At 35.1% G+C, this 27,814-nt stretch overlaps 1 protein-coding gene across 10 annotated transcripts in view; it reads right to left on the reverse strand.

Moving 5' to 3' along the window:
- The window catches only part of MCTP1 (multiple C2 and transmembrane domain containing 1), a 1,071,916-nt gene that overhangs the window by 726,568 nt on the left and 317,534 nt on the right, over positions 1 to 27,814 (reverse strand). For 6 of the 10 annotated variants that reach the window (XM_059888261.1, XM_059888262.1, XM_059888263.1 and 3 more), the window contains exons 6-9: positions 21,528 to 21,566; positions 12,254 to 12,313; positions 6,570 to 6,647; positions 373 to 543 (exon numbers count right to left, since the gene is read on the reverse strand). In XM_059888261.1, coding sequence (XP_059744244.1) covers positions 373 to 543; positions 6,570 to 6,647; positions 12,254 to 12,313; positions 21,528 to 21,566 — 348 coding nt within the window. The remainder of the gene's footprint in view (positions 1 to 372; positions 544 to 6,569; positions 6,648 to 12,253; positions 12,314 to 21,527; positions 21,567 to 27,814) is intronic. The other 4 variants (XM_059888265.1, XM_059888268.1, XM_059888264.1 and 1 more) reach the window with 3 other exon arrangements.

Consider the following 27,814-nt stretch of genomic DNA (forward strand, 5'->3'; position numbering starts at 1 on the left):
TTACTGCACGTCAAATGATGCTCTTTGTAGTTTGTGTGCTAGTATCAGGCACAGCCAACACTCTCTGAGCATTTTATGCTCCAGGCATTGACTTGGGATTGCTCCAGCCTTTTTTTTTTTTCAAAAGATAGTTTCTAGTATTATTCTGTGTGATAGATGAAGAAATTGAGACATAGAGGAACGGTTTACCAAAGGTCTCATAGCACAAAAAGAAATGCAATACAATTGTTGATCCTGTTTCCTGACATAATGTTCACAAGCAGTTCTGTAAAGCATTAAAAAGTGTCCAGTGTTTTCATGTCTCAAAGAGTGTGGCTATTAACCAGCCACTGCCTTCCAAGCACTGACGGGAACACAAAAGAGACAGGTCACCTTGCTCTTGTACTTCTGATGCCCAAGTCGGAACTTCACATAGGGGTCACTCAACCCGTTTGAATCCATCGCCTTGAGGTCTCGCCCTTCAATCAATGTGATGCTGACGATTCCTCTCCAAAGGTGTGATTTTCTGTGCACATCTGACAGACGTAAACTTTGAGTCTGAAACTTGTGGTGAAGGAAAACAGAATTAGCTTATTGTCCTTTAAACCAAAACACCACATTTGGCATGACCCTTTCCTCTGTTGCTACAGTTTTTCAAAAATAAAAAATTGGCAGTTATGGGTTTTTGAAATTAAAAATGATTAATAGGTTATAATCAATACTGATGAAATGATCATCTCATAAATTTAAGGTTGCTGTGTAAAAGAGGTGTGTACTCAAAATAAAGTCTAGTTTTTCAACTCAGAATTACATGCAGATGCTTGAAGACTATTGAAGGATATTTGCACATGTGTCAAATATGCTTGTGTTTAAATATGTATTAATATATAAATATAAAAGGCCTCACCCACACTGTGATATATAACTTTTAATTGGTAGCAGTTTTTTTTCCTGTCGCAGCTGCTTCAAAGTTTTTATTATTACAAATCGTAATAAACACAGCTAGCAATCGTCAGTAATGATTTTTTTAAATCTCTTTTTTCATCTTACAAAAGGATTTTACAGGTGGTTTTTAGTTCCAAGATTAGTTTTAAGTTCTATTCAAGCAATTTAAAAGCTTTTTTATTTCTACAAGAGAAGATAACTGAGTTTCAGCTCACTAAAAAACTAAGGAATCATAGAACAGAATAAACTCAATATTCCTCCTAAGATGTCTTGCTTATGCCTGAAACTTTTATTACAAAATTTTAAAATTACTTATGTGATTTATATTGGCAGGTATATGTTTCTGGATTTATTTATCACTTTAGTATTTGAACATTTTCTTTAATAATTTTCAGTTGCTTGATTCTAAGACAATATTGAAATCAGTGGACAAATTCAAAAGTTTTAAAAATCAGCAAGTCTAAAAATGGCCACATAATCTCTTTGAACTAAACAGCATATAAAACAAACCAGAAAAAGTAGCTAAAATATTAAAGACCTTTTCAATCTGGATTCAAAACCAAGAAGTCTCATAAAAATTGCTATATTTTTCATGTTGTTAAGCACATTTTCTTCACTTATAGTTATTTCATGAAGAAATTCAATGTTTCTTCCAATCTCAAAGTACTATACTAAATTATGGATTATCTCTATTTCTGGCCTAATTCCTTCTACATTAAAGTTATAGTCTATTTTGTATAATTCCCCCTCCCACTCTGAATTCTTACTTTTTTCCTACACCATAGCAATGCCATAGCCATTTTTATCTATCATCAAAAGTCATGCATTTTAGGATGCTTATTAGGAAAATGAAAACTACATTCTTCAAAAGATAATACTTTTAATATTTGAACATTTCCATGGAAATCTTTCTAAATCACATTGTATACTTCCCCATCCTGGTGACCAGTAAAGTTTGAACAACTCTGCTTGGTGATTCTGCCTTATTAATATCAATGCAAGGCTTTGCCTACACATCCCTCACCTCCATGAGCCCAGGAGCAATGTCACCTGTGATCTGAAGAGAAATCGAGGTTACATGGAGCACCTGTACCTTCCACAGGACCTCATACCCCACCTCAGTGAAGCCCCCTGCTCCCATCTGATTTATCCACTGGGTTACCTCATCGATTTTGTTTGAACCAATGATACCTCAGATTAAAATCATTGTTCAGAATTCATTGCACCAAATAATCTTCAAGTTTTCCTTTATTCTAAGATTTCATGCTACTTATTTCATATAGTGCAGCAATCAATTTCAGTATGTGTCTGCCTGTCTGTCTGTCTACCTATCTATCTATTTCTGCTGCTACTGAGACCACAGCAGACTCTAGAGAATCAAGTTGTCAACTGGGGGACTGAAATTTTTGTTAAGGAGCATTAGTAGCAAAGATGGAGAAGGAAATGGCAACCCACTCCAGTATTCTTGCCTGGAGAATCCCAGGGATGGGGGAGCCTGGTGGGCTGCCATCCATGGGGTCGCACAGAGTCGGACAAGACTGAAGTGACTTAGCAGTAGCAGCAGCAGCAGCAGTAGCAAAGAAAGAAACAAACTTTTGGCAAGTAAGAAGAAACAGTTATCTTAAAGACCAAGCAGTTAAAAACTATTTATTTATATAGAGCTTCAGAATTTGTAAGTGCATATATATACATTATATAATTTGGTTTCCACTAAGAGTCTATGAAGTAGAAAGGCAAGTACAGCTATTTTCACTTTACTGATGAGGGATTTGAGGCTCAGAGTGGTTGGCCTAATAAATGATGGATATGTGACTAGAACCAGTATTTCTGACCTTTATTTCTGAGCTTCTTCCAATATTTGTCATTAGGGCAGAGACTCTCCCCAAGGTTTAAAAGTAATCATGATTTAAATATATTGTTACTAAATGGTGCTCTCCAGTAAAGGTGAGTTGATTACATTTGAAACAACATTCCGGTCTACACTTTCCTACATGGCTAATACATGACATCACCTTCTACTTCTCTGCCATATGAGCACATGTATTCATACTTACAATGTTCCAGCTTGCAGATGGATATTCTTAGGACATTTTCTACACACTCTAGCAGCACAAGTCATACACTGCGGTCGTCAAATAACAGTTGGGTACAATCCAGGTTACAAAGCGACTGTGGTTAGCAATGCTAAGTGAGGTTCTTAAATGGTACCATGTCTGAAACACTTGCTTGCATGCTCCTCTTGACATGAGAACACGAATCTTTTAAGATGAAAAGGAATGCCTTCCATAGAATTCATCACGCTTTCACAAAAACAGAATGAACTTCATGGAGGCTTTACCTAGTGCCACTAGCTGTTAGCAAATGTGCTTTGGGACTGGAGGAACAGTCCCAAAATGACTTGAGAAGTTAAGGGGTAGAGGAGGGAGACAATTGCTTAACAAAAACAGGGCTAATGAATGTGCAAATTAAAGCGACCTGTATAAAAAGCTAAAAGAAAAACAAAGGGGGGAGGTCTCAAGACATACTAACCTAATATCATTTTTAAAGTGATTTTTTTCAATATTTATTTTGTTAAATGGTTATTTTCTAAATAGAGACTTTGTAATTTGGCTGTGATTTGACTAACTGCATAGTCATAAAGGGGCTTCCCTCATAGCTCAGTCAGTAAAGAGTCTGCCTGCAACGCAGGAGACCCGGGTTTGATTGCTGGGTGAAGAAGATTTCCTGGAGCAGGAAATGGCAACCCACTCCAGTACCCTTGCCTGGAGAATCCCACGGACAAAGGAGCCTGGCAGGCTAAAGTCCATGCGGTTGCAAGAGTTGGGCATGACTAAGCGACTATGCACACATAGTCATAAAACAGGTAAATATTTAGCCTATATTTGAATAATAGGAACTTGAAATAAAAATACAAGGTAAAGAGGGAAGATATAAACTTAGGCTTTGTTGTTGTTCAATCACTCAGTCATGTCTGACTCTGCGACCCCATAGACTGCAGCACACCATGCTTCCCTGTCCATCACCAGGTCCCGGAGCTTGCTCAAACTCATGTTCATTGAGTCGGTGATGCCATCCAACCATCTTGTCCTCTGTCATCCCCTTCTCCTCCTGCTTTCAATCTTTCCCAGCAATAGGGTCTTTTTCAATGAGTCATCTCTTTTCATCAGGTGGTCAAATTATTGGAGCTTTAGCATTAGTCCTTTCAAAAAATATTCAGTATTGATTTCTTTCAGGATTGACTGGTTTGATCTCCTTGCAGTCCAAGGGACTCTCATGAGTCTTCTCCAACACCACAGTTCAAAAGCATCAATTCTTTGGCGCTCAGTCTTCTTTATGGTCCAACTTTTCACATGCATACACGACTACTGGAAAAACCATGGCTTTGACTCTACAGAACTTTGTTGGCATGTATTAAAATGTCTCTGCTTTTTAATACGCTGTCTAGATTTGTCATTGATTTTCTTCCAAGGAATAAGTGTCTTTAAATTTCATGGCTTCAATCACCATCTGTAGTGATTTTGGAGCCCAAGAAAATAAAGTTTGTCACTATTTCCATTATTTCCACATCTATTTGCCATAAAGTGATGGGACTGGATGTCATGATCTTATTTTTTGAATGTTGAGCTTTAAGCCAGCTTTTTCACTTTACTCTTTGACCTTCATCAAGAGGCTCTTTAGTTCTTGTTCACCTTCTGCCTTAAGGGTGGTATCATCTGTGTATCTGAGGTTATTGATATTTCTCCCGGCAATCTTGATTCCAGCTTGTGCTTCATCCAGTATGGCATTTCTCATGATGTACTCTGTATATAAGTTAAATAAGCAGGGTGACAATATACAGCCTTGACGTACTCCTTTCCCAATACCAAACCAGTCCATTGTTCCATGTCCAGTTCTAACTGTTGCTTCTTGACCTGCATACAGGTTTCTCAGGAGGCAGGTGAGGTGATCTGGTATTCCCACCTCTTTAAGAATTTAAACTTAGGCTACTAGTAGGAAAAGAGACAAGGGCTTAGCACAAATGTCTACTTGCATCTTCCTAGCAATTTCTGACTATGTGACTTGGGCATGGTCCTCCCTCTCTAGACCTCAGTTTTCTTACCTATGGATTCTAGACTGTACACCAGGCCCTGATGGGCTAAGAGCACCACTCTCTGTGTGTCTGATGGGGGTGGTCAGGGGGGGTGTGTTGGGGGCCTGAATGTTAAAAAGTACATTCTATAAACAAAGATTTTATCCACTTAAGATAGTTATTAGTTTTGTTGACTTTTTACATCAAAGTTTCAGGGGAACTTTGTTCATTGGGGAACAAATGGAAAGCCACAACTAAAACAAGCAAATTTTTAAAGGCAGTAGTTTTAATACTCCCCATGGTAACTTCTGAATCATTTGCTTCTCTGTTTTAAGCTTCCTTCTTCCATACAGCAAAGTTCTCCAGGTGTGGTCTACAGACCAATGGCATCAGTGTCACCCAGGAACTTGTTAGAAACTCAGATTCCTTAGTTCTGTCCCAAAACAATGGAACCATCAGCTCTGGGGGTGAGGCCCATTGCTCTGGTGTAACCATTCCTCACTGGAGGGGGTTCTGATGCACACTGAAGTGTGAGAACAGCCCCCTCCCATTTTAAAAGTTCTGAGGTACATGTGCACTGGGATTCTCCTATGTTCTAACAACTACTATTAATTGCTATAATTGCAGACATCCATTCTCTGGCATGGATGCTATAAATGCTAATTAAAGTCCTTCTTTAGTCCTGCTTCTAAATTTACCGATTAGGAAAGCACATTGGTCTGGATATTTGGAGCATTTAAAGAGAAAAGTAGGAGGTCCCTGAGAAATTATATGGTTCATTTATTATTTCCTTTGCTAATGGTTTTTCTAATAGGATATATCTAAATAATACATATTAACTGAATGATTGATAACCAGTCAACCAAAAGTTACTCACTGAGCACCTAAAGGACAAGGAATGTTAAATACATCTAAGAAACCTCTCAGTAAAATCAACATATTATAGTGGGTTCTCATCATCTAAGATAATGTTTTCAACTACATCCTTATTGAAATAGGACTCTATTAGAGGAGGGAAAGCAAAAAGGAAGGAAGAATAAAAAGGAAAACCAACCCAGCTTTGAAGCAAAGAACCAATTCCATAAAAGGAAGAAGTACTCTTTGAACCTTTAAAGCAGTAATTCCCAAGTTTTTGTGGGCCATTTGTTGAAATCACCAGGCCTGATCCTCCTGGATGTGATTCAGTTCTTTTGGGCAGCACTTCATGTGTTTCTCCTACAAGTGCACATGTGATTCTCCTGTACGCTGAAGTTGGAGATCCATTCTTATAAGGAATATCCATCCAAGTTCATATTTAATAAACAATATTAAGATATCAGGTGACAATGTAAATTTCAAAGTCTGAAGTAATTAGTCAATGACATGTAAGATTTTAGAATTAGCGAGCTGGCATTTAAACAGAATATTAGTTTATGTACATTATGCCTTGAAAATGAATTTAAGATTTCAATCCCTTTTCATACACATAAAAGATGTTAGGATAGGGGATGGTTTTCAGAAGAGTAAGTCAGCCATAAGAGTTCACAGCTCATGCAAGCTCAGAAGAAAAAAAAATAAACAAACTTGTTGAACTTACTTGTGCATTTTGGTAATGAGTACTCTGAAGCTCTGCTCTGCAGAAGCCCAGGACAGGAAGAGCAGGCCTGCCGCATGTCTGGATGGAAATGAACGATCAGAGCCATAGGGGAAATCTTTGGGCAACTCTCAACACCTCATGTCAATCAGAGTTTACATCACTCCAGCAAAAAATCATTTGAAATAAATATGTATTTGCATCTCAAGTCACTGTCAGAAAATGTCTCCTAGCACAAAGAAGACAAATGCCAGGGCAACGAGAGTTTGCAGCCACCATTTTTTAAGTAACATTATGCTGTAATGGTCAAGGAAATAAAGGACAGATTATATGGTGATAGATCCCGCTTGAGTGGTTTCAGGGTTTTGTTAACAGGTATAGCAGAGAAAAGAAGTACAGCAGGAAAAGTCATAAGAAAAATAATTTCCCCAAGTCTGTTGCCCTCAAATTTTGGGAGACTTCTTCCAATGTCAAAATGGTGATAAAGTTCCAGGAGAATAAATGTTGCATGGACACGCAATAACTATGATCATAGTAACTGCATCCCGCATGTGAATCTCTTTTAATATTCAAAGAGATATTCCTAAAGTAACAGAAATTTTGCCCCACGTAACACTTATCTTTGCTGTCTTTGCTGCTAAAAAAAACAAACCCAAAGTTCCCTTCACTACCAAGACCAATTCCAACAAGAGGTGGATAAAAAAGATAGAGCTGAAAAAGAAAAAATGGAAAGAAATTATCACAGTGGAGCTAAAAGTTTCTATTAATTGAATTCTAGAGCAGCTGGACAGTATTATGATGGGAGTCCTCAGCTTTACTAATATCAATGAGGAGGACTGAATTAGGTTAGTTCACAAAAAGAAATCAAGATGTACTGAGCAGCTATTAAGTGCTGGAGTTTTCACAATCTTGTGTTTTTCATGACAAGTGTTTTTAAGATACAGAAACTGAGAAACAGAGAAGATAAATATCCTGCTGCTGCTGCTGCTGCTAAGTCGCTTCAGTCATGTCCGACTCTGTGCGACCCCATAGACGGCAGCCTACCAGGCAAGAATACTGGAGTGGGTTGCCATTTCCTTCTCCAATGCATGAAAGTGAAAAGTGAAAGTGAAGTCACTCAGTCGTGTCCGACTCTTCGCGACCCCATGGACTGCAGCCCACCAGGCTCCTCCATCCATGGGACTTTCCAGGCAAGAGTAGTGGAGTGGGGTGCCATTGCCTTCTCCGGATAAATACCCTACCTAATGCCAAATGACTAAAATTGGCAAAGCAGAGATTTTAATTTGGAATTGCTGATAATTAATTTTTTATTTTTCCCACTACATCTCAATTTTTGGACAGAGTCTAATAAGTTCAACTCAAAAAATGCATTTAATTTGTATAGGATTTGTTGAAACACTTTGACTTATATTTAGATGAAATACAACCTTGGGTATAGGTTATTAAGAAGGGCTAATCAAGGGCTTAAATAAAGAAAAAAATTTCAAGAGGTGATACCTCTAGCATATGTTGTTAAGCAAAAGCAGTTGAGAGTTAGCTGCACTCCATCATAAATTATAGTCTCATTAAAAAGGTGGTGAAGTTGTGGAGTTTTGCATATAAATTAAGACTATCTCTAAATTCCAATTTTCATGAATAAAGTTTACTAAATCTGTTCCTTAAAAAATTGGATCACTAATAATAAATTCCTATTATTCTAGATCCTGATTAAAACAGAAAACCAAACCAAAAAAGTCTATTTAGACTTAACATGTGGCTAAAGGGACACTCAGTCATACCAATCTGCTCCCTGTTGTGTGCAAATAATCCTTGGCTTTTGTTATCCTGGATTTTTTTTTTAACCTGTGTGAAACCTAATCCTTCTAAATGAGACCCGGACACTATGAAACTGGAGAGAAAGACATAGCCTGTGTCTTTACAATGGTTGTGTGTGGAGACAGCCCTTTTCTCTATTTTCAGCACAGAGGTGCACATGCCTTTATTTAATCAAATGATCCATAAGACACTACAAAGAAGAGATAATGACAGCTTGGAATGACTGTTTTGTGCTGCAAAGCTTGGAGCGTGGAGCAATTATGAGCTCACCCCAGCACAGGCATTTTCTATCTTTCCCTTTTCCTGCTGAGTTTATTCCAGTGAATTGCACCTGGATGATGAAGTCCAACAAGTAGATTTGTTCTATGGTCCATCCACCCTCTCAAAGCAGGATTGCCTTTACAGAAAACCCTCCCAGTGCTTTGTCCAGCCTGGTCTGAAGTGTCTCATCTAATAATAAAGCTTCGATCCCTTTTTTTCTTAGAAGATGATTCACTGGTGCTATAATCCTTAGAAAGATTCATAGGTTTTTATCTGTAAACTTTCTTTCCTATGTCTATTGCTTCTTGATTCAATTTATGTTGTCAGGAAGGTATTTCTGTGTACTTCAGATGTTTTAACTACCTTCTCTAAACTTAACTGTGCCCCCCAAAAATGATCTTAAGCTTTTACTGTATTTGCTCAAAATATATACAAATAGAAGCATCATGTAGGTTGTAACCTTGTAGGTTTGCTAAAGTAATCTGTAAATTTTTTTCAGTGGTATGGGAAAGAAATAATAAGTCTTATATTTGATTTAGAGAGACAGTTTTTTGAGGTTTTTAACTAAAAGTTCATTTTTTTCCTGAGGGCCTTATTAGTATCATACCTATTGACAGAAATAATACCTGAACTTTTCCTGGGTATGTCATATATTGAGTTGTTCAGGATGTAAGCACTTTTGCACAGGATCACATTCTTGTTTTACAAAGCAAATACCTCAATACCTCTTCTCCTTGGTCTGCAGGGTCTTCCTTCAACCAAACTTCTGTTTGACCCTACCATAAAGTAGCGCTCTGACTAACTCTGAATTGTTCTGTATTCTATGCACTTTTTTTTACTCATTTCATATTATGATCCATTTCTCCATTTTTTATATGAGGCATCTTGGCTTAGCCCAGCCTTCTCCATTTAAACAATATTAAAATCTCTCTTTAATTCACTGTAATACTCTCATAAGATGGATTGTTCAATTAGCTCTCAGTCATCAGAATCTAAATGTCTAGTCAGTGGAAATAACTGGGAAGAAACTTAAATGTACTAAATATTTGAAAGAACTTCACTGAATTACCATCCTTTAATGGGAACTTAAATGTCTTTAATGAAATCCTGACTTAGAGCAATCCAATTGGTTTCACATATTTTTATTCCTTTCATGAGAAACTTGGTAATTGCCATACCCATTGCTTAATGTTTTGTGTGCTCAGATACCACGTTTTGATAAATTATAAATGACATGCTTTTGGAAAAATTAGAATATCCCCATATCACTTCACTCTTTTCTCTCCATTATTCTGCTCTCAAGGAAATTAAGATAATAGCAAGTAGCTATGACATTGTTGAGCCAGTTCTCACCAGGATTCAGCTTCACTCAATGTAATTCAGGTACCATCTCCTGGACAAAGTGTTAATCCTTACATAATAAATAAGCTGACAATTTTTTTCATATCACTTTCTAACTCCCAAAGCACACATACAGTCTTCATATAAGATTTTATCTGAGCTGTTTAGGATTCCTGTGTGTCTGAAAATATGGCAAACCTCTTTTTATACACATCTCTTCCAAAAGTTCATCAGAATACAAACATTGCTTGCACAAAGAGCAATGAGGTCAGTTGTAAGAGTGACCTTTGAATGAGAATATGAAAGATCACACTCACTCAAAGCAGACTTGGTCACTGATTTTGTAAAATGGAACCTCAAACACACCAACATTATAGCCCTCAAACACATCCATCCCTTCGTGGATCAAGGATCTGCACAGAAGAAGGGTCATCACATAACGCAAGAAAAATTTGAAAGGCTGTCAATAGAGATTAACCAAGGGGCAGCTCTATTTATGTGCTGAATCTCTATTCATCAGCCCCAAAAGAACTCTGCTGCTTTATGTCTTCACCAAAACGTTTATTTCTCTGACATTCAGAAGGAGAGAAATATTTGTCCTGATGATACCATTTAGGCACTTCAGAGCAATGGCACCATGTCTCTGGGCCTTAGTTTGCTCACTGGTAACATAAATGACCTCTAAAGTTTCTGCTTTTATGACTCCATTTGTTTGTAGCTCAGTATATGCTCAGAAAAAAAGACAGTAGATCACTGTACTGCAGATATAAAAAAGTTATCTTTTAAATTCTCATATTTGATATTCTAAAATAAGACAGATTAAGAGATGAGAAAGGTTAATGAAGAATACTTAAAGATGGATACAACCAAATGGAAAGTACTCATAAGTAGAAGGCTAATTTGGAAGCAGAAAGTGAAAACAAGATGCTGAGAAAGTCATTTGAAAGGGAAACCCAGAGAAAGCAGTGCTTACAGAGTTGATCCTGGTGCAAGTCTTCCTAATGATCATTCTATACATCTGCTGCAGACAGAACAAATACTGAACACCCCTGAATTCTGTTTTCTTGGCAAAGGTGTATACTGTGTGAATTCACCGTAATTGTGGGTCTTAGGAAAATGGAGAAAAAAAAATCGCCGAAAGCTATTTTCCATTTAAGGTAATGGGGTAATTCTAAAAACAGTCACTCTGTGTCTTCATGGATAATGTATGAATACATAAGAGGAAACATTATTATTTTGCCAGCAATACAGAATAACATCAGTGAAGGCAGTCATCAGTAGACTGAAAGGAAATGAAGACGCTATAATAATTAAAATAAGCTCATGCAAATACAAGACTGAAAAAAGAAGTGTGTGGGGAGGAGGTAGAAGATAAACAGGTATTGGTTTTACTTGCTCATTGGTCAAGTCACTGTATGACTTAATCTAGGACCTGCTCGTCTGCTTCATGAGACACCACAACAAATCTTAAAACTCTAAAAGGAGAAACACAGCTTTCAGTCATGAGCAGGTTTAAGAACCAAGAAAAGAAAATGGCAAAGTCCTGCAAGAGTAGCATTTTCACTGCAATGTCTATTGCTAGGTAATCACGTACCAAGTACGAATTTTCCAAGAAAAGAGGGAAACTCTTGAAGGCAAAGCCATAAGTGCGTTAGTAATAAGCCGCGCCTTGCACAATGCAGAATTATAACAGAGAAAAAGGATGACAGAGCTCATTATGTTTAAGTCATGAAAGCGTAAATAACGTTAAATGGCAACAGCATTTAAAAAAATTCTTTGTGGAAATTTTTTTGTTAATTTAAATCAAAAGCAGAGTTGGTGTTTTCTAATTCATAGGGTTTTCTTTCCAAAGAAAGAACACTCATTATCTAGTATGTATACAGTACAAGATCACTGTAATAGAATTATTTCCCCCAAATAGATGGAAGATTTTTTAAGAAGGGGGAAAGCATCTTTATCGACTCTCTAGACAATGCCGCATATTCCTGAAAGATCTGTGGGCCTCTAATTGTTAAGAATTTGGGATAAATCTGGGCCCCCATTGACTTCAAAGCAATATGTAAAATATACAAAGCTCTTAGTTTTTACAAGTGAAGAATAAAAGAGTCACTTAAATGACAGAATAAGAGTTAATAAAAAGGCAAATGAATACATCTCTCTTTAAAATAGTCTATTTTAAAAAGTGAATTTCTTAATTCACATTGAACTTCCAAATTACTATAATCAGAACCAAAAGTCAAGAATACTAATATAAAGGATTTAGACGTTACCCTCCAAAAGAAAGACTTCACAGAGAAATAAGATCCAAGCACTTCGTTTTCTGAGAGTTCCTAAAAATAAACAAATATTTAGCTAAATTTTGAGGTGTTTTGAGCATATTTGATTAACTCATCAAAATTCAGACAAGTAAAAACCTTAAAATGATATATCCTAAAGACACTTCAGATGTTTATGAACTGTAAGTTTTCCTCTTTTGAATAAATCACATTTTTGAAATTTTAATTGAACTGTCTTGCTCTTATCTAATCCAATGGTAGCAAAGCTTAGAAAGGACTATTTTTGTAATTTTAAAAGAATCTACTTACCTCTTTATTAGTAGTTTATTAATGTATCTGAGTCTAATATTTTATTTTAGAAAATAGAACTGTTTAAACATATTTTAAAATTCAGAAATAAATCCGATACTATCTATTCCTATTAACAAGATAATTTAATGTCACAAACCGTCAGAGCATTTTAAAATAACAACAGCACAAATCTTATTTATAAACATGTACCTAGTCAAATTTGTCTTAATTCCTAACTAAAATTTTCATAGTTTTACGATATAACATTTAGTATATATAATATAAATTACTTAGTTAATTGGAACTTCCCTAAAATGATTTTAAAAATAAATGAATACTAAGAAAGATGGCTATTTAGCTGGAAACAAAGCAATGGATTCATATTGGACATTTTATTGCTGAATTATCAGACTTTTATAAAACCAAAAGTGAAACCAATTTTGACTTTAGGAAATCAAGAATACAATTCCTCACTTTTAAAGAGAACATCTGAATTGCATGCATCCTTCAAACTTTGATGTTTAGCATCCTGTCTCTGGGTGACAGTTACAGTAAAATTATGGGAAACTGATGACAGTTATGGAAACCATCAACCTTTGACACCGACGTAGAGAAAGCAGTTCTGTAATTTATTTGATTATTCCACAATTTTATGTTATTACCTAAGATGGTAGGGTCCAGGACCTCACATGATACCTGATTATACATAGAAGGTGCTCAATAAATATTTGATCGACTGTCAATCACTTGGAATTCCATTTGCTTAAGGATATATATTCCTTTCAAAGTGATCCTTCTAAGAAATTATGTCAGAAAGCAATAATGAACTAACATACTTAAAGGTGTGCAGCAATCTGAATAATTTAACTAGAATTATATCAGAGATCCTCTATGCACTCTACCTGTGCTTTTTACATGAAATCTATTTCTTAATGAAACCAATTACATTTCCCTAAGTTACTTGCACCTGGTTTGGTCAGGTAGCATAGTAATTGAGAGGTCATCAGGAAGTAGTCATGAGTTTAAGACATGGTTTGACGATCACTACAGAGTTACACATTATTTACATTTATAGCACTGGTTCTCAACTGCCACGTTTAGCACACTGTCATATCAGTTTCTAGAAAAGTCTTCACAAAATACACTTACAGTTGAACATTGGAGCACAAAACTTAGATGAAATGACTGCAGTCTTCTTTGATGCTATGCTATTGTTTAACTCAAAAAAATCCTTATTGTAGCTTCTGGAAAAGAAGCATATTTTCCTTTTCTACTGCCAGTTCTTTTTTTTCCCTTGATTCCCAAATCTCTTTTAATTAAGCAGCATGCTAAACAAAATGTGGATAAATTTTAAAATATCATATTAAAGAAATTATTTCTCGAAGCTCCTGACAAAAATCACTTCTCCAGAGTCAATAACAAGTTATCCAGCTGACACTGAGTTTTTTCTTAATGCAAAATGTGTTAAGGTGACTTAAATCAATGTGAAAGTCTTGGCTCTAGACTCAACAGTCACAGCAACTAAGACAACCATTTAGCACTTAAAAATCTTGTTACTTCATTTAAAGTTTAGGTGGTCTAGTGTTAGTCACTCAGTCGTGTCCGACTCTCTGCGATCCCATGGACTGCGGCCCACCAGGCTCCTCTGTCCATGGGATTCTCCAGGCAAGACTACTGGAGTGAGTAACCATTCCCTTCTTCAGGGGATCTTCCCAACACAGAGATCAAACCTGAGTCTCCTGTATTGCAGGCAGATTCTTTACCATCTGAGCCACCAGGGAAGCACTTAGGCAGATTTTTACCAGCTGAACCACAAGAGAAGCCCAAGTATACTGGAGTGGGTAGCCTATCCCTTCTCCAGCGGATCTTCCCAACCCAGGAATCGAACTGGCATCTCCTGCACTGCAGGCAGATTTTTTACCAACTGAGCTATGAGGGAAGCCTAAGTGGTCTAAGGTGACCTAATACTGAAACTGTACCAATTCCTACTCTCTGTTCTTCCCCAGATGAACATCAGGGACAATGACCTAATTATGTGATTAGTATGCAAAGAACAAAATGAGATTGATGAGTTGGTGGGGGTAGGGAGGGATTTTTATGGTTGAGAACTTAGGTTTCTCTGTTAAAATTTGAGAAACAAAATACTCATCACATTTGGATCCACTGAAGTCCTCGGGCTGTGCTTTTTATGTCATATTTAATTACTTCTGTCATTATTAACCAACTAAAATTTATATTTGATTTTACAACCTACATTCTCATGTAAATTTAGGTCTTTATTTCAAATAAAACAAGTTAATTTTCCTGTGGACCCTTATGCCACTTGTAGCTCTGATGAATATAAAATTCACAGTAGATTAGCCAAGACTTTTTTTTCACTAGAATTTCTAATAATAACAATGACAAAAAACAATAATAATGATACACCTGTTTTACGATAATAAACAGAAAGTGGTGATTTTATTGTGGGAGGCAAGAAAAGCGGAATAAACTCGTTATGAATTCCAGAGAAGACTTGTCTTAAGTCTTAATTATAGATATTTAGTTACACTTCAGTCTCTGCCAAGACAAGAGTTTGGTAAGTGAAGGAAAGTGCTACTTTAAAAATGCTAAAATTATAAAATAACAACAAAAGGAAACAGAATAAAAACCATAGGTGTCAAGCAAATAAAAGGAAAATTATTGAAGTTATTCTGAATGATGAACTGTTGAACTATGTCTGTTGAGTTTTTGAATTTATTAAGGAAGCAAGATCCATCTTTTTTAAATCTACTTTTTTTTGCCTCCAAAAAACTCAATGCATACTAAGAAAGTTTCTCCTCCAAGATAAAAAATTCTACTATTAACCTAAAAGTTAATGTGATTTTAATTTAAACAATCTAGAAGATGGATTCTTTTTCTCAGAGAAATAAAACTGGATGCTCAATTTTTCCCCAACAAATGAATATGATGATGTTTCTTTCATATTAAAGTATGAAACTATTTATATATATTAAATGTTTAATAGAAAATATTTATATGTATACAAGTATATATAAATATAATATTTCTATTTCTATATAAAATAAATCATAGAAAGATTTAATGACTTTGCCATCAGACAAGCAAGAATAGCCACTGAACTCATTAAAAGTGATATCTTTTATTGGCCTTAAATTGTAGAGGCCTTTAAACACATTGCATGTTATTTTAATACAGTAATTCTATGATACTCAAAACATTCACAGTAGATTGGAAGTTTTGAAGTATGAGATTCTGATGTAAAAGTCAAGTCAGGTAGTATTATTATTACACAGCATGTTTTTATAGGTGCATAATTTCCTCTTACCTCCTTGCCCACTTCCTTGGGCATTTCAGAGGTGAAAAATGAGTAAGTGCATAAGTAAACAATTTTCATAGACTTTCCTAGTCACACTGGAGTCTAGTTACCAAAGCTGCGATTCTCAGATGCCTCCATCAAGTTGACTAAGCCTATCGACATGTCAGTGAACACAGGAATGTGAAGGAAATAGAAGCGAACACTGAAACACTATTTTCTTGTTTTCTTGGTTCCTCAAATAGATGTTCATATCATTTGTACTCATTAAACATAAATATAATCCCTCTGCAATGCCCATTGTCCTTTTAAATATTGTTGAAGGGAAAGAGGCAATGTCAGCTCCCCAGAGGACCTACTCTATAGCGGAAGCCCGGCCCTGCTTTGTCTTTTATTCTTTTTAGAAATTTTACCTGGAGTCTTTCTCATACATGTGTGTTGTGTGTGTGTGTGTGTGTGTGTGTGTATATCTAACATATACATATACATATATATATATATATATATATATATATATATATATAAATACATGCATTGTCAACCAGGGCTTGTCAACCAGTCCTTAAAAAATTATGATTTACTTTCACTGTAGACATTTTGGGGGCTTTAAAACCAATAAATCTCCTCCCAGGCACACTCTATAAACACATACACACACACATACACACATATATCTGTATCTAACATATACATGTTAGATACATTATATGTACATACATATGAATCTTTGAATTAAAAGGCCATGTAATCTGTGAATGAACCTTCATCATCCTGAAGTCAAGCTATGTCAGTTCCCTCTCTTTGATCAGTCCAGAAAGGGTCCAGAGAGCTCACTTGGTAGCACACGTTAGCAATGTGAAAGCCAACCTATGTTCCCACAATCACACATCTTAGAGCTAGCACAAGGCGTCATGGAATCCACTTTCTCCTTAAGATTACATTTTGGCATTTCACTTTGTGCCAGCTCATCCAGATTCTCCCCAAAGAACTCCCAACATTTTAAAAATACAACATGAGGGGTCAAATAAATGTAATGCTCTTGTTACAGCAAATCCCTGTAGTTATGAATTACAATACATAAAAATGTATGATATATTATACCTCTGTGAAAACAATGCCAGAAACAGCAAGAAAAAAAAAGTCATCTCAATATAAAATTTAATTACAGCTCCATGTATTTTGAGGCGATAATCCAATATTTGCTGGCATTATGATATCTCTATTTTAAATAAACTTATTATGAATTTTAGGAGTATAATTAATTCAGATAAAAATACAGTCCTTTATAATACAAATGTTCATGAAATTCACCCTTTGTTTATTGTTGTATTGCAGACTCTTGGAAGTCTTAATTATAAGGTTGACTTTATAGAACTTCCAAATAAGAAAAATTTGGAAGTACAGATAGTAGAAGAGTAAGAATTTTTAAAAGAATTTTATATTTACTTCAAATACATGTCAGCATTTAATTTTTTCAAAGACATATACATAATCATTAGAAATGAGACACCAAAGAAAAGCCATTTTGGTCATTCACAGCTGAGAAAGTAAAAAATCATTAAAATTTTCATTTTTGCAACTTTTTAAAGATCACCCTCTATTTATTATCAGGATATGAGGTCTTTATGAAAAGGACATGGTAATTGTTAAATAATGACTTTTTTCCCCACCATGTCTGACTGACTGTGTGAGATACTTAAAAATGTGTTAATCTGTTTCTCTACCATTTCTTAAATTAAAGCACTTAGAGGTTTTCACTGATGCATTTTTAATGTGTCATCCAAGGTGTCAGGTTTAACTACGCCCTGCAGACTTAGAGTTGAAAGTGTTCTCTAGTTTAAATTAACAATATCCTTGCCAAACGTCTTATTATAAATTGCCTCATTCAACCAGTGAATATAGTGTTTTATAGTTCATTAAAATTATGCTAAGTGATTAAAATAAAATCTTTATAAAAAAGATATTACTAAAAAATAAGCTATCAAGTAACAGAAGATATGCTAATGAGACGTCATCACATAGTCATATTATTCAAAGGATGAACTCTTCTTAAAACAATTTTAAAGTGTTATTGTTGAGAACAGAAATTGCAATGTGTACATCTTTATATCACAATGGTTATTTCTCATAGAATTAAAGTGATTTATTGAAAGCATAAGTTCATTATTACTGTCACTGATAAACTCATTCTTCCATGTTAAAACACACGCAGACACACAATGTGGTATAAAATCATTTCTGCTTGCCATCTGACAGAGGCAATTATTTCATTATTGATTTTCTATTTTTTTTTGTTTGACCCCACAAAATGAATTCACAAAATTCATATACACCTTCTCTTCTGCGCTCATGAAGCTTTCTTGTTGAATAATTTAGCCTTAGAATAAATTATCAATGATAAGCTTCTTCTAAAGAATAAAACATTACAATAACTCAAACCATCACCATTTCTCTGCCAAAATGCATCTTGCCACCTACATAGAAAACTTTGGCCAGGATAATTATCCAATTGTCCAAGTTTAGGGAGTTATCGATCCCTTTCTTCTTAAAATAATATTTTCCTACAAAAGCTTAGTGTGGGAAGAATTAGAAATGTGCACAGTGGAAAGTATGTCTTGTGGAAAAACCAGAAGGAGTGTATTACAGGATGCTACTATCCTCAGAAAAGGAAATACTATGGAATTCATAATTGTTTACTGGTTAACATACAGTTCAAATATAACACATATTTTAACACACTTCCTTTCCAGAGGTAAGTTTAGGCATAGTTTTTCCCTATTCATTATTAGATGGTAACACATATATTCCAAATAATATCTAAATCTGTCCTGAACTATAATTACAAATTCTCTATCAAGTTGGCTCTTCACCTCTCTTGCTTTCAATAGTAAATACAGCCCCACATTATGTGAGTTTCACAAATAATGAGATTTCTACTGAAAGAATCTGCCATTGGCAAGACAATGAAAATGAGCAGGTATTTAAGTAATGAGAAATTCTATGAGCTGATGAATGTATACACTGAGGAGATGTGCATATTAAAAAAAAATAACAATGCCATTTTAGCTCTTCCTCACCCCGCTTCCATGCTTATATCATTTCTGAAAATAAAAAGAAAATAAGCAAAGGAGAACTCCATATTGGAGAAATTATCTAACAACATTATCTGACTATATGTAAGTCTTTGCCACAAAGTGTATAATTCTCAGATCTTATCTTCACCAGATCAGATCAGATCAGATCAGTCACTCAGTCGTGTCCAACTCTTTGCGACCCCATGAATCGCAGCACGCCAGGCACCAAGGGGGCTTAAAAACAGACTGAAGCCTGTCTATAAAAAAGCAGATCTCAGTCCCATAAACCAAGATTCCAAAGAAGAAAATGACCTGTTTCTATGAAAAATTCACCTTTGACTTTGAGTACAGTTATATCATATGTAAAAATACCTGTATTCAAGAGTCATCCAAATAAATTACATCCTCTTTCCAAAAATAAAAGAGGAAAAATCTTTACTTACACAGGAATCTTTACAGGGAAAACACAGAAATCATTAGAAAAGGGATGCATTTGCACAACACGGTAACTCATAACTACACAGCACAGTCATTTGTCCCTTCGTTTCTCAGGAAGGACTATTTACTTGAGCACCATCCTTGCTCCTTCAATCCCCGGAGGAAAGAACTGGGGGAAGCAGTCTCCTTGTGTGTTAAGGAGAGCGGACGAGGTGGTAACTGAAATTTCAAACTTTCCCTGGATTTTCAATTTAACACTCTGCTCTTGTAACACTAAGATGAATATGGCACATATTTTAAGGGACAGTGACAATTTGAATGAATTATCAGGTATTCAGTATGTTCTCATAGGAAAAAAAATGATTTTCTTCTACTCAGCATTCACTGTCCCCATGAAATTTTATAAAACTGAAAATCCCTCAGGCTAAAAACCCCAAAGCTATATTATTATATACACTAAAAATAATCTACCAAGTACCCCAATGAGTGCAGTTAGATACAGGGAGTTCTGTATCATCAGTGTCAAGCTAGAAAATATACCAGTTTGAATGTACAATTGGATTGTTAATGCTTAAAAACTCTAAGAAGTTTAGATATGAAAATAGTAAAGAATAGATGTTTATTATTTTTTGTGGATCAAAAAAATGGATTTATGTTGGCTTAATTTATCTTTAAAACTAAATTTAAATATTAATTAGATAAACTATTTAAAGAAGAATCTTTCTTCTTTTATATTACAATAAAATAGATTATTCCTTCTAGTTAATACTCAAAACTATATAATATCTTGCTCTAGCATTATATCTTAACTACAACTGGAAGAGAGATATTGCTATATATTAATGGATTACAATGTTTTTACACAGATATAGTATAATGTAGACACACAATGAAGAAAGTCAAGTTACATAAATTTTTAAACATATATATCTTTAATATAATACTAATTTTGAAGTATAATTACAAAGAAAAAAGTGTAATACAAATATGAACAGTGCAAATATTTCCTTAAGATTTTTGAAATTTTATTTTGGCCAGGAGAAAACCTAGTGAACACTAGGTGAGAAATATTTGGCAATGTTTTTAATGTTTTAAAATTAAATGTTTTTAATTTTATTAAAATGATAAAGGTGATTTTTAATGTGGACCTGACCTTTTTATGATCCAAATTATCTTATGGCTGCTAATTCTACAATAAGCAGAAAGAAAGTTTTTACAGTAAGAAATTCTGGTTAAAGCAAATTAAGACACTACCATAAATAATCATGTTGCTATAAGTATTTTCTTAATTCACGATAATGAAAGTGACAAAATTAAAGAAAAATTTAAATAATAGCATGATTCAATCAGAATGGAAGAAAAAAGATTGTTATGTTCCAGGGTCTAAAAAAATAAGTCACTATTCAAAAGGAGTACCAATTTTGTAAAATAGAAATTTGAGCAAAAATGATCTTTACAAATAAAATCCTTTAGATTTATTCCAAGGAGTAGTCATACAAAAGTCGGTTTCATCTTGACATTTATTTGTGTACGTGGTACCACCACTGAACAGATTAGAAGCTTAGAATAGATCTTTTATATTTTACAAGTTATAGGAAGAGCCAGGGCTTGGTAACTTACAAGAACTATAAACTCCTCTTGTTCCCACCTGCCATTTATTTCTTGAAGTGAGAGGAGAAGCAATGACAGAAAACTGTTCTCATTATGCACTTCAAAGATGTAGCAATAAAGGGATTTTTGAGTTTAGAAAACCTCAGACTCGGTTTTCAGTGAAAGAAAACAGTAAATTACATGGATATTCCTCCTCTCTGGAGTTGTCCCTACCCTAGTGCCATTATTTTAAACCTGATCTGGAGCAAAGGCATTTTCTAGACCCTGTGGTGCCCAGAACAGAAACCAGATGCTGAGAATGATGCTCAAAAGTGACCCAAGATTAGCAAGAGGATGGTTTGGATGTGATTGATCAGAGTGATTTCTATTTACTGAAAAAGCATCACATGATTGGCTTAAAGTTCATGGGGAAAAAAATAAAAAAGTGAAAAGTGATGAAATTCTGAGGTGTAGTTTGAAGGGGTATGAGAGAGCCTGGGAAAGCAGCTGATAGTTCTTCTCAACGAGAAAAGCTGAAAGATCACATGCTAAGCATTACCTTACTTGATCTTTTCCAACTCTTCCTCATTAGCATTGTCTGTAAATGAAATAAAGCATTTTCATTATCTTATCACTCAAGCACAGGTCAGGGCAGCCAATTGTTTTTTGGAGGGAGCTTAACATTTAAACAGCAAACGGTTTCCAGCAACAATTACACAAGACAAAAATTGTTTTTCTGGTACACACAGCTAGAAGAAGCACCTTTAACATTCAGGCAGTCTTTCTGGTAAGAGTTCATTTGCTTTATCCTTTTGTACAAAGAAATGGGACAGTAGATTTTAAATAGAATGGAAAATTTGAAATATCTTATTGACAGGAAAAAAATGCATTGCGTCTCCCAATTAGCAATTGTTCCTTTTGTTAGTGGAGGCTGAGGATGTATCATGACTTTACTGGGTATATAATTTTCCTCCTTAAACACATTCAAAGTCTGTTGCATTGATGGCGTCTTAGATTTGTGTCTGCTTCCAGTTAGTCTGTAATTACATCAGGGTTTTCAAATGCTTTCAACTGAGAAAAAGTGCTGCATATTGTGATGGTTATTAGTGGATCTTCCTAATAGCCATTTCAGATCCTGTAAAGTTTTTTCATGTCATAGTAAGAGGTGTTATGACTTCAAGTTTTCATTAAGTTTCATGAAAGTTCGTGATGAGTGCCCAAGATCATTGGTCTCTCACATAAAGTAACTCATAAAAATACAATGACTTTTAATTTCCTCTCCATTTAAAAGGAAAAATTCTCAATGAACATGGAGGTATTAACTTCTGGGTATTAAGGTATTAACCTTACTCTCAGCTTTATTATTACCTTTAAGGCAGATGCAGTAGGGACTAGGGAATATTTGGAGCAAAGAATACAGTTAATAGAAATGCTAGCTGTATTTGTGTATCAAGGAAGAGCACTGGTGCCTTTTAAGAACTCTATCTCCTTCAGCAAAATTCACTGTAAAGCAAGACCATTTCAGAAACCACTCACAAATTACAAAAATACAAAAAGGGAAAGATCTTAATATAAGATTAAGTCATTTAGAAGTCAACCTTTGGCTTGAACCAAGACAAAGGAATTATGTAGAAGTTCTAGCATAGGAAATGAGAAAAAATCATAAAATTGTCAAAGATAAGGCTATATCCCGCTTTTACGTAGACAGTGGTTTTATGGATTATATTCTCTCTATATACACTCTGAGTTAAATATTAACCAAAATATGGAAGAGAAGTAGATTTCCCAAGTTTATACTAGTTCCCTATTTTTTTCAAATGGAGTCATGAACTGCAAAGTATTATATTTTTTTCTAATTACTAATGTCCAACTTATTCTGAAGCAGCAAAACCCACCACTGGGCTGTGGAGATGGGTGTTTAACAGATGTTTGTGGTTGATGACAAATGAGTATTGTCATTGTCATCACCACCATGATCATCGCCATCACCACCACCACATTCTCCTCACCATTAAAGTCAACTGAGCATGAAATACTTTCATGGTATGCCAAGTTTATCAAAACTGTCCCAGTTAGGAGTCATACTGCACATGTTCAACTTTCTCAGAAAGAGTTTCAATGAACAAAGAATGCTAATTCCTAGGGACAAGTTCTTGAGTCAAATCAGGTGAGAATAATTAAGACAAGTAAATCAAAAACTAAAATCTCTTATCTCGTGGCCATTTATCATCATCAGCTAGTCTTTAAGAATCTTACAAAGTTCCATTTTGTAAGAAATGCTGTCCTATGAAAAAATGGCTAAGAACACGAGAAGAGTTGAACCTCAGGGCCACACTCGATGTTACACAGATTCACTGCTCCTGGCAAAGCCACACGCCCTGACTCATAACCGCTGTATGCAATTAACCTTTTATATGTAAAGCTAACTACAGGTTTGGTATTTTACTGTCTCTCAAAATCAGTTTTACCAATAAGCTGCATGGTATTATTTTTCAGATTGGGATTCTGATACAAACAAAAGGCCAGTAATTTCCCCAAGTGTAAATAGAAAGATTGGGCAGTTACAGGGACTAATTCCTTATTTTCTGATTCAATCTCTAGAGTTCAATTATAAATCCAATGACTCTCAAAATGGCCCTGGATTTTATAACAAAATTTCTGCTTATTGAGCGAATCCAACCTGCTAACCAGTGGGTTTAGGTATCTCAGTCCCAATTCTCTTTTGTTTTTTAGATGGTTGGGTGAAGGTAGATTCAATAAAACTGAAAACAGTAAAAAAGGTTTTTAAAAAGTGAATTTAACAGACATACTATCAATATTAACATTGTTACCTTCGCTAACTGTGGGACATATTAGAGAAGAAAGATTGGGGAATGTTAAAGATAGGAGATGAAGCAAATTCTAGAAAAACAAGATTTAGTTTTTGCTCTTTGATCTTCAGCTGAGAAACATACGAATTTGTTTTTGAAAGTGTCATTATCTAATATCATAGTACAATTCAAACCCTTTATTAGCAACTCAACCTCTTTGAAGCCCAATAAAAGGCGTAAGTACATTAAAATATGACTCTCTGAGATTTGCAGAATCTTTGGGTTTTTAGAAGTTTCACATTCTCAATCCATGTTTTGTTTTTATCTTTTGTTGCAGTGATTTTTTTAAGGCAATTACATGGCTATTATAGATATAAAAAATCACAGAATGGCTAGATATTATGGTACCTACATATTATAAAACACATGTATGGTATGTTTATAGATAGATTTCCCCCAAATGTTAGGTTATGAAAGAATTCAAAAAATTTTCAAAAATAAACTACCAAGAAAAATAAATTCACTAAAGATCAACTAAGGTTAATTCATATGTTTCTTAAAATTTTCTACTTTTTAGCTTTAGCCAATCCATAGGTCTAGGTTATCTAAGAGAGTATGTAACACAAATTAACTCACTTTTATTCCACAAATTCGCCAATGAAGAAAGTTGTGGATTGAACTCTGCTAGAAAAAGAGCCAGAAAGAACTCACACACACAATCAGACCAAAATACCACATATAGGACTCACATGTATGCACTGCACACTACAGGGCCTACACAGGACATGCATTCAAAGCAGAAATGACAGTTGCATCATGCAAGTCATCAGCGTGCCCCCAGGAAGGTTTTGGTTTCTCACACACGCAGCACTGAAAATTAAAACACACACACACATATATATGTGTGTGTGTGTATATATACACATGAACATACACACATACATACATATATGTATCTGTTCACACATACATACATATATGTATCTGTACACAACTGAGATTTTTTACAAAAGAATCATGACTCAATGGAGAAGATTTTAACATAAGTAACCATGAAATACTTTTGTTATGACTCATGTATATTTCTTAATTAGCTATAATTAGATCTTGTATGTTTGACAGGCTTTAGTAAATACAGTAGGCTGATAAGGTTTTCAACTTGTTCTTCCTTTTTACTGAGTTCCAGAAGGAGAACTGTTCTCACAGGGAGAAATTTCTCCTGTTCATACAAGGAGAACTCATCGCAACCATGTGATCATGAAACGTAATGTCAGTATTAATAGTGTATTAAACACGGGCATGATAATTGATTTAGAACTCTGAGAACTTTGTGATGCTAAGTCCTCTGTTTCCAGTTACTCATTCCTTCCCACTTTTGATAGGATTTCTTAACATTAATGTTCTATTTCCTATCTGATGGTTAGGATTTATTTGTCAATGGCTCTTGCAACTCATACTATCCATTCTCCATGTGAATCCATATAAAATATTTAGTTAAGTTTTATAAACACAGGCGTAAGAATAAACATGTGCTTTTTGAACTAAGTCTTAAGTTCCAAAAGCTTAAAATAGATCATTTCTGAGCTAATAATCAAAGAGAACAGAACTCATAATTTTGCTGTGAGAAGGTCAAAGCAAAATCATCCTCTATTCCTTCCCTATGCATCATTCTGAATATTAAATGGAATTATGAAGCATTTAGTAAACTGATTCTGGTTTTCTGCATTATGCATTTGAATTTCTCTAAATAAGATTTATTCTTAGGTAATTTGTGAAAGTTCAGCATGTCATTTTCATTGCAGCAATACATTATATATTTCAGGCATATTAAAAGTTTAATTTGAAGGTACACTGGATAATTGAGTTGCTTTTAACCAAGAAATTTCTAATGTATTCCAGGTAAATATATTTAGCCAATAAATACTAGGCACGTTACCAAATGAAGAAAATACAGTGATGTGCTTCTAATTCATTGTCATGGTTAGAAATCTCGAGACGAGCAGTATAGACTGATTTTAATCAGATTATCATCAATATAAAATTTAAGAGTTCCAAAGGAACATTAAATCATTATTTCCAGTATTGTTTGTGACAACCTCAGGGATTTGAATATTGAAGAAGGAAACTTAAAATACTTTCCCTTGAACCTTTGAGGCATTCCATCAAATCCTCCTTGAGATTTATCTACAGCCCACTGAAAATCAACCAGGTACAGAAAGCTGGACTAGGTTCTAAGAGGAGTCATCATAAGAAAGGTAAGCAGAAACAATAATTTTAAATATCTGTAAATACTTATAAATTATTATTTCTTAAACCAGGAGGGACAGGGTATAGGATGGAGTCAAGGTGAAGTACAGTAAGTAGAAGTGTATTTTAGGTAGGAAAAGTCATGCTGGAGAAAGCTTGGACTTGAGAGGAGGTGAGCTGTGCAGGAGTCTATATTTTGCTGGGACAAAGGTTACAAGTGAGGGAATGTATGTTCCTTTGCTGGAGAAGATTAAAGCCTTCATCAGGAGTTTCCATTTCCATGTTAGAGACATAGCCAGAGGTCACTGAACACTTAGAAGAAGAATAAAGAAGGAGTTATACAACTTAGCATAATGCATATAGGTGGCCAGTAAGTGGTTTTATTCAATAGATGCCTATAAATGACATTTATTCAGAGGTTCAAAAATCTCCCAACTAGGGTCGCTTACCAATTTTAGAGACAGTAATTAATAAACAGCTCTAGAACTGCTATATAGACCAAAATAAACAAAAGGTGGCTCCCCACCTAATTCATGTGTCTTGGTTAGAAATTTTCATCATGTAAAGCATATGCACAGAAGCCGCAAGCCCAGTCTAGGAATCAGACTAGCCAGGATATTGGAGATCCTGATAGGATTTCCTATAGGGGACCTTTCATGCTTCCTCCCCTGCCCCTAACCCAGCTGCTTCTCAATAACCAACTCCAAGCTCCCAGCTATTGGTCCAACCACAAGGAGGACCAGGTCCTCCAGGTCACCCTTCTCTCTGCTTCTCGGGTGTTGCTGAGGTCAAGACGGGCTTTACCAGCCAGAGGCCATCTCCGGTACAGGCTGCACCCACTGTGCCTTTTCTGCGGCACTGGGTGCTGATAAGCCACTTGCTTCTCTGGTGCAGAGGACAGAGTATCCAAAATGGGAAGGGAAAAGACATTGGTTTTCAGTTGCTGCAGCGGAAACAATCTAGTGCTATTTGGAGGTATAAAGTAAGGCAACAAAGGAAAACTACTTGGCAGTAAAAGATTTCTTCCATAAAACTAAGTTAGCCAAAAAGATCTGAATCAAGAAAATGGCATGAAGATTTCAAGAAGAATCTTGAAATGTTAAGGGAGAATGTGGCTGGACAGATACAATAAGGAGAAAGGAAAACGAAGAAAAGATAATTAACAATACCAGGTTTCTGATACGTTAACAGTTTCGTATACCCTGTTTCCTTTCCTATTCATGTTTGATAAACCACTGATGATAAGTAACCAGGCACTGTCATATTCTAAAATGATTTTTCCTAGTTAGAAAGAAATGGTGCCTAAATATGTTTGAGCAGCAATGGAGATGGAAGGATTTTTGCAAGAATTGTTGAAGAAAAACTAATTTCTGGAATTACTCTACCTGTGCTATATTTCTGAGTAATTTAGAATTCAGCTACTTCATCATAAAGTCTCTTGATACCAATTTGATCCCTTAAACCCTCAGTCTGATGTTAAAATATTTAATAAATATTCTTTTAATGTAGAAAATCAGCAGACCTTTCATCATGAAGTCACCCGAATAACTAAAACAGTTGTATATATTTGGATCCTCAGTAATACTGCCAGTTCGGATATTCTGGGGACACCTAAGATCTCAGGCACTTGGTTATTTTCATTTATGAAGTGCTGTCTTTCATAAAGTAACAAAACATCACCAAACAAGAATATTCTGTCACCAAGTTTTGTTGATTTCACCTCCGATAGATAAACTTTTTCATTTCCTTCCATCTCTGCGTCGGACAACTCTAATCCAAATCTCCATCA

This window comes from Bos taurus, chromosome 7 (assembly GCF_002263795.3).
Source record: "Bos taurus isolate L1 Dominette 01449 registration number 42190680 breed Hereford chromosome 7, ARS-UCD2.0, whole genome shotgun sequence".
Taxonomy (NCBI): domain Eukaryota; kingdom Metazoa; phylum Chordata; class Mammalia; order Artiodactyla; family Bovidae; genus Bos; species Bos taurus.